Genomic DNA, 13,155 nt, shown 5'->3' with positions numbered 1-13,155 from the left:
TCCTCTTGCTCTTGAGGAAAGTATAGAATGCCATAGAATTTTCTTTAATCCTATCTGCCAACGACTTTTCATAGCCCCAGCTGGCTTTCCTAATTCCCTTCATGAATTCTTTTGACTTCTTTGTAATCCTCGTGCTATATGATTCTAGCATCCTAAACCTTCCTATTTCTAACTAAATTCTACATCTCACTTGGCATCCAAGATTTCCTTGCATTGCCATCCTTGTCCTTCCTTCTTACCAGAACCAAACTGTCCTGCAGATCCATCCAGTTGGTCTTTAATCACCCTTCACTTGCCCAAAAACAGTTTTCTCCACTTCCTACCTAATGCTCTTGTATTTTGCCCTGCTCCAATTTAACACTCTCCAGCAAAGCTCATATTTATTATCTCTAGCCATCTTAAAACTTAAGGAGTTACAAATACTGTGCAGATACACAAAGTATGTTCCCAAATGGCAGGGTGTCCAGGACTAGCAACGCAGATTAAGTTAACTATTAAAGACCGAGATTAGATGAAACTTCAGTGAGCAAAATGATTCCCAACTGTTTTATTACTTATTTTTTTGCCAATTGTAAGTGTCAAAAATCACTGCTTTTTGAACACAAGTGCACACAACTGACACTACTTTAAAAACTGTTCGCTCTAAGCATGATGTAACATCTTGGGGGCGGGGGGGGGGAAGAGACTCTTACAATGGCGTGAAGTTTTTGCTTTAATAGTGCTATAGTATTTTCCAGGAGAGCGCTTCTGGAAAAAGCAATTTGCAGGGTGGGTGGTGTCCACATTGGGCAATATCAACATTGGCTGTCAAGGCAATAAAAACCACAAAAAAATCTAAGAAATGCATGCTTCTGCAAGTTTATGTTTGGTAGCTGCCTGCCCACTGCCCTTTCAGCTAGCATTAATAATTTGATAAACTGCCTACTCTCTCTCCTTCTTTATGATACAAAGATGACCATATTGTCCAACTTTCAGTCCTGAATGACAACTAAATCCCAGTTCTCATTTTGAGGCACTGTCCATAAAATATTGGAGGAACTCAGCAGGCCAAGCAGCATCTGTGGAAAGGACTAGAGTCACCATTTCAGGCCCAGACCCTTGTGGTACATCATCATCATGTGCAGAGTTGTAAGAAGTGGGCGATCATGGTCTATCCATGACCATTACTGTTTCTGGCAAATTCTTCTACAGATGTGGTTTGTTATTGCCTTCTTCTAGGCAGTGTCTTTACAAGATGGGTGACTCCAGTTGTTTTCAATACTCTTCAGTGATTGCCTGGTGTCAGTGGTCAGCATAACGTGTATACACATATACATACACAAACAAACCAAAAGTTTCGAAGGAAGCTGCAGAAGGTTCTAAATCTAGTCGGCTCCATCTTAGGTAGAAGCCTAAAAGTATCCAGGACATCTTTAGGAAACGGTGTCTCAGAAAGGTGGCGTCCACTATTAAACACCTCCAGCACCCACGGCATGCCCTTTTCTCACTGTTACCAACAGGTAGGAGATACAGAAGCCTGCAGGCACACACTCCACTTCCCCTCTGCCATCCGATTCCTAAATAGACTTCGAAGCTTTGAACACCTCACTTTTTGTTTTAAATATACAGTATTTCTGTTTTTGCACATTTTTTAAAATAATCTATTCAATACACATAATTGATTTACTTGTTTATGTATTATGTTTTATTATTTTTTTCTCTCTCTCTGCTAGATTATGTATTGCATTGAACTGCTGCTGCTAAGTTAATAAATTTCACGCACATGCCGATGATAATAAACTTGATTTTGAGATCAATAACATCTAACACCTTTTCTCCTTTCTACCGGACCTTCCCATGCAATCACTAGAGATGCTACAAAAGCAAACACAAGGAAATCCTCAGATGCTGGAAATTCAAGCAACACACATCAAAGTTGCTGGTGAACACAGCAGGCCAGGCAGCATCTCTAGGAAGAGGTATAGTTGACGTTTTGGGCCGAGACCCTTTGTCAGGACTAACTGAAGGAAGAGCTAGTAAGAAATTTGAAAGTGGTGGGGGGAGGGGGAGATCCAAAATGACAGGAGAAGACAGGAGGGGGAGGGATGGAGCCAAGAGCTGGACAGGTGATTGGCAAAAGGGATATGAGAGGATCATGGGACAGGGGGCCTAGGGAGAAAGAAAAGGGGGAGGGGGGAAAATCCCAGAGGATGGGCAAGGGGTATAGTGAGCCTAGGGAGAAAGCAGGATCTCCCAGTGGCCACACATTTTAATTCCACATCCCATTCCGATATGTCTATCCACAGCCTCCTCTACTGTAAAGATGAAGCCACACTCAGGTTGGAGGTACAACACCTTATATTCCGTCTGGGTAGCCTCCAACCTGATGGCATCGACTGTACTTCTTCCTAGAGATGCTGCCTGGCCTGCTGCGTTCACCAGCAACTTTGATGTGAGATACTACAAATACTTATTTCCTTCTTCTCCACCTCATTCCCCCATCCAAACAATCCAGAGCCCCCGACAATCGGTCAATAGGAACATTTATGTCAGAGAAATGTATACAATACACATCCTGAAATAATGGCTGTTGCTATTTACATTTCTCCATGATCCACATTCTAGGTACCATATCCGATGCGGGCGTTGGTGACCATGGTTTTCCACATTAGCTCTCCCTTATTTCCCTTTGATTTTCTCCTCCCTTATCTTCCTTTCCTGCAGCACAACTGTTTTTTTTTTGCCTACGATTCCTTTAACAGTAAACCAAAACATTAACTCTTCGCTAATTCTCAGCTGCTGCACACCAGGTTTTACTTCTCATCTCCAGCAGGTGTGTTATTTGAAGAAAAAAATTGTGTCTCCGAAAATCCCAATTTCATTCAGTGTCCCTGGTCTTACAGCATCATCTATAATGTTCTTCCAGATTCCTCAGTATTATTGGCATACATGCAAGCAATTCTGGCTTCGCTGCTCAGCACAGGATAGTAAACGTAACTGATAACAATACATACTAAAATAACAAATGCACTGAGTGAGTAATTACACACTTCGTTTTTTTAAGTATTTCTTTCAGTTACACTGAGCACTGTTTTACTAAACAGCAAATTACAACTCAGCAGCAGAACAGCGTTTAACGATGCCATCAGGGTAGATTTTTTTCAAGAAACCAGCTGCTTCGGAGAAGTTAATCGCTGGAACGATACACTGACAGGGCATCTCGTCTAACAAAGCTCACTTAACAATGGGAAGCCATCCCACTGCACCTCCATTTCCTCACCTACTGCCACTCGAGGCCGCCGGTGCAGGTCCACCTTCCTTTCGGCTTTCAGGAGCGACGACAGCACCGTCTCCAGCCGCGAGTCCAGCTCGTCGTCTACCTGATGCCGGTACCAATAAGCCATGAAGACGGCGCAGACGGAGATGGCCACCCCGCACTTGAGTCCGTGGCCCATGGCGGGTGCGGGGGCAACCGGTAACGGCGCGCGTGCTGCCGGCGGGGCCGACGGGTCACCACAGCAACAGAACGTGAGCCGAGATCGCAACAACCTCCACTCGGGAGGGAGGGGGCGTTACCACAGTAACACACGGGTGACGCTGACCCCCGACCCTCTGTGGATACACCGAAATGAAAACAAAACGGGGAGAAAATTAGTCTAAATAAGAATTGGTACAACTGTCGAGATCAAAAAGTACGGATGCGCTTCCCCACAACGCCCCAATATTCCGGGATCGACAACCCCGGAGTCGGTTATCGCTAAGATTGATCTCTCTATCCACCAATAAGAACAGATCAGGAAGTTCCGTTGGTCCAATGAGACTTCGGCTGGAGTCGGAATGGCGTCAAATGAGAACGGTTTAATAAAGTCAGAGCCGAGCGAGAAGGGGGCGGGACGAGACGAGACGAGCACCGTTCCTTGGTGAACGTGGCTGATGAGCAGGGCGGCTGTCCAATCAGATTGGGCGAGGGATATGTACTTGCGGCAGGTGGGGGTGAGTTGGAGCTGTGTGTATATCCACGTTGTGCAATTTGACGTTTTCAGTCTAACGTGGCGACCTAGTAGATTTGGATCACGGATTTGAAAAGTTTGGAAAGAGACTGTTCATGTTGTTGTGTATGTGGCGATTCTTTGGAGGAATTATCCAGTTAGTTCTACTCTATCAGCATTGTCTAAGATCCTTCCCATTGTTATTGACGGCAAGCTGGGGCTCATGCCAACACTGTGGTTAGGGATGGTGGGTGTTAAATATCGAAAGGAATACACATAATAAAAGAGGGGTTTAGCATCTTTGAAAGCTATGCGTCTGATCTCCGTCTGCATCGTATTCTATATTTATTATGGTAACTAGTTTCATGAGTGGAAGCGTGGCAAAAGAGAAGGGAATAAATCATAAACAAATCATGTATTCTTGCTTTTGCAGTCGCTGGAAGCCGACGTTTTGCTGAACATTCAATTATGCTTAGTTTACACTTGGATATGCTTAAGTTTCATGGATCAAAATTATGTTTGCTAATTGGTAATAAAGGATTGGAGTACATGCCCTTGACTTTTGGAGCAAACAATATTTGAGTGAAGCCGCATCATGTGAGTACTGTAAAACAAATTTGTAGGTTCGCCGGCAGCAGCTATTGGTTTGGCCAACGACAGTGGAAATACCACCGACCTTGATGAATGGGTGTTCCGGAGTAGAGGAATGAGGAATCTGGGAGTACAAGATAGGCAAATCATTAAAGATAGTGCTGCTGGTTAGGAAAGCCATAAAAAAAACAAACATGTTGTTGGGTTTATTTCTTTATTGTTTATTTGGTTTATTAGTAAAGAACAAAAAGATGGAAGTTATGCAAAGCCTATACTGAACTCTGCTTAGATCAATGCTACTATATTAGGAGTTTGAAGAGATTTGGCATGTCAACAAATACTCAGAAACTTCTATAGTTGTACCGTGAAGAACTTTCTGACAGGCTGCATCACTGTCTGGTATGGAGGGGCTACTGCACAGGACCAAAAGAAGCTGCAGAAGGTTTTAAATCTAGTCAGCTCCATCTTGGGCACTGGCTTACAAAGTACCCAGGACATCTTTAGGGAGCGGTGTCTCAGAAAGGCAGCGTCCATTATCAGACATCCCACCCTGCAAAAACTCATTTCAGGGCGGTAGCACCATCAATTTGCAGGAGACTCCCGGAACTTCCGGGAGAAGTGGGATGTCTGCAATAGGGTAGCTCCTTAGCAGCTAGCCAGCTAGTTTAAATAATGCTAGCTGTGCTAATGAACGAATGACACCTGTTAAACTCATCTCAACATGTCTTTTACAGTCTTAACCCACCATGGGCAATAGAAAAGTCACTGTTGCAAACAGTGCAGCGAGCAACCCTGTCATTATATTTGACCCCTATTAAGCAGGGGTACACTTTAGGGTAGTCTGGGGTGACGTACGTTTCATCCTGTACATTGATTTCAGTTCAGCGTTCAATACCATCATCCCGCAGAGATTAGTGGAGAAACTGTCGCTGCTTGGCCTTAGCACTGCCATGTGTCGCTGGATTCTGGATTTCTTGACAGAGAGACCACAGTCAGTCCATGTTGGCAGGAACATCTCTGACTCCATCACACTGAGCACTGGATCCCCACAAGGCTGTGTGCTTAGCCCATTGCTGTTTACACTGCTAACACATGACTGTGCAGCCAGATTCAAGGAGAACCTGATCATTAAATTTGTAGACGATACCACAGTGGTGGGGCTCTGTACAGGGAGGAGGTCAAACACCTAGAGAGCTGGTGCAGGGATAACAACTTGATGCTTAATGTCACCAAAACCAAGGAGATGATTGTCGATTTCAGACGGTCTCGGCCTGAGCACACACCCCTCAGCATCAGCGGCTTCACAGTGGAGAGAGTGGAAAGCATCAAGTTCCTTGGGGTGCAGATCTCGGACAATCTCACCTGGTCCAGGAACACCTCTGGGATTGTGAAACGGGCCCAGCAGAGATTGCACTTTCTGAGGAAGCTTAAACAAGCATCACTCCCCACTAACATCTTAACTACATTCTACAGAGGCGTGGTTGAGAGTGTGCTGACCTTTTGCATCACAACCTGGTACTCCAGCTGCAGTGCTGTCGACAAAAAAGCCTTGCAGAGGGTGGTTAGGGGAGCAGAGGAGGTTATTGGGGTCTCCCTACCTTCTGTCCAAGACCTCTTCCAGAGTCGATGCCTCCAGAAAACACGGTACATCATTAAAGACCCCTCTCACCCTCTCCATGAACTGTTTGTTCTTCTGCCATCAGGCAAACTTTACAGGAGCATCAAAACTAAAACCACAAGGCTACTAAACAGCTTCCTCCCACAGGCAGTCAGACTGCTAAATAGCTGCTCTACCTGACTCTGCTTTGGACACTTTTAACTTGCACTGGACACTTATATAACTTGATTTTAACTGACATGTGGCTGTTGTGTTTTACTATTTATTGTTATGTTTATTATTTAGTGTTGCGTTTGTTATGTTATGATTGCATTACCCCTGAGAAATGCTGTCTCATTCTGCCCTGCAGAACTGATGTATGGTTAGAATGACAATAAAGTTCTTTGAATCTTGAATCTTGAAATATTTTCTTTTTTTGGAACACTCTTGCTCTCTCACTCTCGCGCTCTCTCGTCACTCTCTCTCGTGGGCACTCTCACTTGCACTTGCTTTCCTGCTCTCGCTCTCTCTTGCTCTCTCACTGGCGCTCGCTGTCTCGCGATTGCTTTCTTGCTCTTGAGCTTGCTCTCTCACTCTTTCTCGCGCGTTCTCTCACACTCGCTCTCAAAAAAATCAATCTCCAGGATATTGTATGTAATTTGCGGGCATCAGGGAGCCACTATTAATATGCGGGAGACTCGCGGAACTTCCGGGAGAGGTGGGATGTCTGCATTATCAAGAATCTCCAGCACCCAGGGCAGGCCCTTTTCTCACTGTTACCATCAGATAGGAGATACAGAAGCCTGAAGGCACACACTCAGCGATTCAGGAACAGCTTCTTCCCCTCTGCCATCTGATTCCTAAATGGACTTTGAAGCTTTGGACACTACCTCACTTTTTTAATATACAGTATTACCGTTTTTGCACATTAAAAAAAATCTATTTGATATATGTAATTGATTTACTTGTTTATTATTATTTTTTATTTTAGTTATTATTATTTTTTTCTCTTTCTCTGCTAGATTATGTATTGCATTGAACCGCTGCTGCTAAGTTAACAAATTTCACATCACATGCCGGCGATAAGAAACCTGATTCTGATTCTACTACATATAGTTTTTGCTCAGCTTGTTATTGTTGTGTATTTACACCCTATCTTAGTACTGAATTTGATAGTATATATCATGACACGATGCTTCATGCCCTGAATATGTCTTTATTTCTCATTCTCGCTTCCATGCTCCCTGACATCACATGTTGCTCTGTCTCAGAATAATGACATCATCACTGTACTTGACAAATGTCAAACATCAACTAACCTTACCATTTTAATATATGACATCCCTCGAAACTTGTGAAATAAACTTCACTGTTTCAGAACACATTCAGCTCACCGATTTAACCATTTCAATTCAACACATATTCTCTGATATGCATGACTATAACCAACATATTTTCATTTGATAACTCTGGAACTGGAAACTTCCAACTGTTCATTGTTTCAAAACCCACAACTTAAAGCCCTACTTCAGTACAAAATCATTAAACTTCAGAGGTTGTTTTCTAACCCTCTGAGGTCTCTACCAGGTTCTCTTTGCCTTCAATGTCTGGTAATGGCTTTTGCTCACTGTGAACCTGAGCTTGTTCATAACTGTCCATCATATTGTCCTGCTGTCCTGATACCTCATTGTCAAATGCTTGAATTTCCTCCTGTTTGTCAAAAGTCTTTCTTGTGTCGAACTTTTTTACACATGTGGTGTTCCTTGCATACTGCACTCCAGTTAGAGATTCAGACGAGGTGGTAAATGCGGGTTCTTTTTTAACATTTAAGAATAAATTGGACAGATACATGGATGGGAGGTGTATGGGGGGATATGGTCCATGTGCAGGTCAGTGGGACTAGGCAGAAAATGGTTCGGCACAGCCAAGAAGGGCCAAAAGGCCTGATTCTGTGCTGTAGTTTCTATGGTTTTAACTTGATTTACTGTTTTCCTCACCACCCTGTATGGTGTTGAGTTGACAGGTGTGGAGAACTTGTCCACTTTTTCTTATCGGACAAGCACAGTGCCCTCAACTTTTACAGTAGACTCTTGTGCTCCTCTGTGGTTGTCTGCATACAGCTTGTACTTTCCTTTTTATTCTGCGTCCTGATCTTGTACTTCCATTTCTGCTGTGTGTATCTCCTTGATGGCTGGTAACTTCCCGCTCATTTTGTGGTTGTAGAGAAGTTCAGCAGGACTTTTCCCTGCAGTAGCATGTTCCACACATCTATACACAGTCCCATACTTTCTCAGATCACACTTCCAGTCAAGTCCTTCTGCTCAAGCAATCCTAATCCTTTTCATCAGTGATGCATCTTGGTGCTTCACTTCACCATTTGACTCAGCCCACTTTGGCATTTTTTTTCAGGTGTTTTTGATTCCAATACTCTCATAATATTCCTTGAACTGTTCAGATCTGAATTGAGGTCTATTATCTGATTTGATATATATGAGCAGTCCATGTCTTCTGAAAATGTTCTTCAGACTGTCAATAACTCCCTGCAGTTGCAGAGGTCAAAATGTCATTGATAAAATCGGCGGTAGTAATCAACTACTACTAGAATGGAATGGTTTGCTGGTAATTGTCAAAGCAAATCAACAGCTACTTCCTGCCTGGGACCATCTGGTAATGGTGGCGGTTTTAGTGGTTCAGGAGGGTGGGTCTCGATACAGTTTGACAGTCGTGACAAGTTTTGCAGTACTTCTCAGCTGCTTTCTCCATACCACGCCACCAAACCTTGGTTCTGAGATGCTGCTTTGTGCCAACTATTCCCAAGTGTCCTTCATGAGCTCGGGCGAGTGCCCGTGTGTGCGAGGATTCAGGTAACACAATCCGTGTCCCTCTGAGGATAAGATGACCCACTACACACAGTTCATTTGCAATGGGTGCATATGCCTTACACTTCTCAAAGTGTCTATTCATGATGGCTTTACGCACCTCCTGCACCTCTGGATCTGTGGCTGATGCTCTTTCCGCCTCTCGTGTTGTTAGGGTTTTAAGCATAGTACTCACAGCTTTGAACCTGACGTATTCCTCTGAATCGTGCTTGTCTCTTTCTGAGCAGTCTCTCTCAGAAGCCTTGACAGTGGGTCTGCAATGTTCTGTTTTCCTGGTATGTGTATGTCTCTGTAGTCATATGCTAACAATCTCAAGGCCCACTGCTCTATACGTGCACATGGTTTAGATCTTGGGCTGTAAATCATCTCCGAAGGTTTGTGATCTGTGGTCAGGTCAGACTTTCTCACGTACAAATAATGTTTGAAGTCTTTCACAGGCCCATACTAGTGCTAATGCTTTTCACTCTGCCTGTGAGTATTTTTGTTCAACGTCCGTGAGACTACAGCTCACATAGCAGACAGGTACCATTTCTTCATTTTGTTTTTGTATGAGTGCTGGCCCCAGTCGAATTGGGCTGGCATCTGCTTTTACTTTAGTTGGCGCATCTTTATCAAAATAGGCCAATGTACCTGCTCTTGCTAGCTCCTCTTTTACGGCTTTGAATACTTATCTCTGTTCTTCTCCAAACTTGAACGATTCAACTGCCTCAGTAGTTCTGACAAAGTTGCAAACTGTGGTATGAATCTGCTGCTGTAGCCAACAAGACGCAGAAAACACCTCACTTCTGTGGCGTTTTGTGCAAGTCTCTTTAAGACAGCTTGCAATCTCTCATCATGCAGTTTTTGTTTAGCCACATATACAATTACATCATCAAGATGTTCTCAACTCCTTCATTTCCTGCTAAAGCATTTGCTGTCTCATGCTGGAACTGCTCACTGGCTGATGACACATCAATTATCAGTCTCTTGTACCTATATACAGCAAATGTGGTTATCCCTCTCAATTCTGGTGTTAGTTCAGGCTCGCAATAGCCCCATTTCAAGTCTAGTTTGCCAAACACTGCAGCACCATTCCTACCCTGCAGTATCTCATCTACAGTTGAAATGGGATATCTTACCCTCAAAATTACCTCATTTGCTCTTCTCATGTCTAGGCACATTCTGATGTCCTCGTCGGGTTTTGGTAAAATTACTACCGGGTTAACCAAAGAAGGCGGGACTTCAACTTTCTCAATGTCCATTTTCATTAGCTGTTCAATTTTTTCCTTAAAAGCCTCTCTTAAGTTGGAAGGTATGCATCAGAGTGGCTGGGCCACAGGCTTTACCCTTGGATCAATGTACAGACTGATCTGCTGAGCAGTCAGCTTTCCTACCCCTTCAAACACTTTTGGGTACTGCAGCTTAAGTGACTCTTTAACGTCTGACACTACTGACACATTTTCTCCACTTTTTAATACACCCAATTTTGTAGCTGTTTCTCTGCCTGGGCGTGGTTCACCATTGCCTTTTATCATGATGAACTCTGCCTAGTCTGTTCTGTGTTTAATACTCTTTTCACATTCAAACACCCCTTAACCTCCAATGATGTGCTAGATCTTCTGCTTGGGAATATATGAATGTCACTTTATCTTCTTTGACTTGAATTTTTCCCACACATTTTCACCCATTACTTCTGGCTCCTGAACCTACTAGCATGCACAGATTTACACAAAAAGTAATTTTTTCAGATGACTCTGTCTCATTAACAACAAATGCAAATTCTTTCTGTTCATCCTCAACATTGTTCACTTTTTGTGTCTTTAATCCTTTCGTCTGGCACGTTTTTGCAAAGTGGTCCTTTATAGTGCATTTTCTGTAAGTCTATCCATGGGCGAGGCACTTTGGGTCTCTACCCAGGTGATCTGTGTTTCCACATCTGTAGCATTTCCTTTCATTTGAATTAATAGACTTTCTTTTTCCCTCTGTGTCGTGTCCTCGTGGTGTGAAACATGGTGCACAGCCTCTGGCTGGCTCCCTTGGAGTGACATGGCTGACAACTCACAGAAAGCTGGAGGAGCTCAGTGGCCAGGCAGCATCTTTGGAAAAGAATACAGTCGATGTTTCGGGCTGAACTGTTCCTCTACTTTTTCACATTGTGCCGCTATTTCCAGTGTGCGGGCAAGTGGTAAGCATTGTATATTCTGCAGTACTTTTCTCCACACATAGACTGGGTTATGTTTTCCCACTATGGCATCCCTGACTTGGTTGTCTATGTCAGTTAGAAAATTGCAGTCTTTTGCTGCCTGCCGAAGGCAAGTAGAGAATTGTTGAACCGTCTCACCTTGATTTTGGGCAAGCTGATGAAAATGCTCCTGGGCAAATGGAAGGAAAAGCATTCCATTCAACTAATCAAGTAAACTCTTCCTTTAAAAACATAAGTGTAGGCTATCGATTTAACAAATCACCAAGAAATACCACTCATCACCAAGGATTGAAAAGGCACTTGTTTACTCCAAAAGTGGTGATAATGCAGAAGTCACTATTGCAGAAGTAATTGTAAATATAGACACACTAAAGGGGAACTACTCAAAAACAAGGAGACTGGGTTACACTGCAAGAATGCACTTGTGCATACATGTACTTGTCATACTTGATCATAAACTGAACTTGAAAATTTGATGCTGTTAATTTAGAGAGCAGGTCATGCTTTCCTCTGGCTGCTTCTGTCCAGAAGGAGATGCCTACATGAGCTTTCAGGAACAGTTATTACCCTTCAACCATCAGGCTCCTGAACCAGCATGGATAACTTCACTCACCTCAAATCTGAACTGATTCCACAACCTATGGACTCTACAAATCATGCTCACAGTATAGTTTGCTTACTTATTATTATTTTTGTATTTCCACATTTGTTGGTTGTCAGTCATTGTGTGTAGGTTTTCATTGATTCAGTTGTATTTATTCCTTTGTAAGTGCCTGCAAAAAAGTAGAAGTTCAATGTCTTCTATGCTTGTGTTGACTGTCAAACCATGGTTGAACCATCATGAGCTCCACAACTGCTGATGATCCCGTGTTTTCAGTCTCTGAGGCTGACATGAGAGTATCCTTCAGGAGCGTGAACCCACAGAAAGCATCTGGCCCAGATGCCGTTCAAAAGACCCATGCTGATCAACTGGCTGGAGTGTTCACTGAGATTTTTAACCTCTTGCTTTGGCAGTCTGAGGTACCCACCTGCTTCAAGCAAGCTTCAATTATACTGGTGCTTAAGAAGGAAGTGATAGTCTGCCTTGATGACTATCGCCTAGGAACACTGAGATCCACAGTAATGAATTGTTTTGGGAGTTTGGTGATGCAACATCAACTCCTACCTAAGAGGTGACTTGGATCTGCTCCAGTTTTCCTACTGGCACAACAGGTCCACAACAGGTGCATCTCACTGGCTTGTCATTCAACCCTGGAACAGCAAATATGCATGCATCAGAATGCTCTTTATCAACTGCAGCCCAGCATTCAATACCATCATGCCTTCAAGACCAATCAATAACCTTCAAGGCCTTGGCCTCAATACCTCCTTGTGCAATTGGGTCCTCAATTTCCTCACTTTCAGGCCCCAGTCAGTTTGGATTGGCAACAACGTCTCCTCCACAATCTCCATCAGCACAAGGCTATATGTTTAGCACCTTACTCAACTCGTTTCGCATTAAGCACAGCTCTGCTGCTGTATTTAAGTTTGCTGACGACACCACTGTCATAGGCCGAATCAAAGATGGTGATGAATCATCATGTAGGAGGGAGAGGCAGCCCAGTCCATCGTGGGTAAAGCCTTCTGAGGTACCTACCAGCTTCAATTACACTGGCGCCTAAGAAGAAAGTGATAATCTGCCTCGATGACAATTGCCCAGTAGCACTTGGATCCACAGTAATGAAGTGTTTTGAGAATTTGGTGATGCAACATCAACTCCTACCTAAAAAGTGACGTGATTCTGCTCCAACTTGCCTAATGGCACAACAGGTCCATCACAGATGCATGTCATTGGCTCGTCACTCAACCCTGGAACATCAGGACATTGAGCATGTCTACACAGAGCATTGTTGCAGGAAAGCAGCATCCATCATCAGGAACCCCCACCACCCAGGTCAT

The 13,155-nt window shown here is 43.6% G+C and overlaps 1 protein-coding gene across 1 annotated transcript in view; it reads right to left on the bottom strand.

Annotated features, from left to right (window-relative positions):
* adpgk2 (ADP-dependent glucokinase 2) overlaps positions 1–3,713 on the bottom strand; it is a 48,566-nt gene extending 44,853 nt beyond the window's left edge. The window contains exon 1 of the mRNA XM_072264903.1: positions 3,260–3,713. Coding sequence (XP_072121004.1) covers positions 3,260–3,434 — 175 coding nt within the window. The 5' untranslated portion in view covers positions 3,435–3,713. The remainder of the gene's footprint in view (positions 1–3,259) is intronic.
* Between the last annotated feature and the right edge of the window lie 9,442 nt (positions 3,714–13,155).

The sequence above is a fragment of the Mobula birostris genome, chromosome 8 (genome assembly GCF_030028105.1).
Source record: "Mobula birostris isolate sMobBir1 chromosome 8, sMobBir1.hap1, whole genome shotgun sequence".
Taxonomy (NCBI): Eukaryota; Metazoa; Chordata; class Chondrichthyes; order Myliobatiformes; family Myliobatidae; genus Mobula; species Mobula birostris.
The sequence above is the reverse complement of the archived record's forward strand: the minus strand, read 5'-3'. Positions and strand labels throughout refer to the sequence as shown.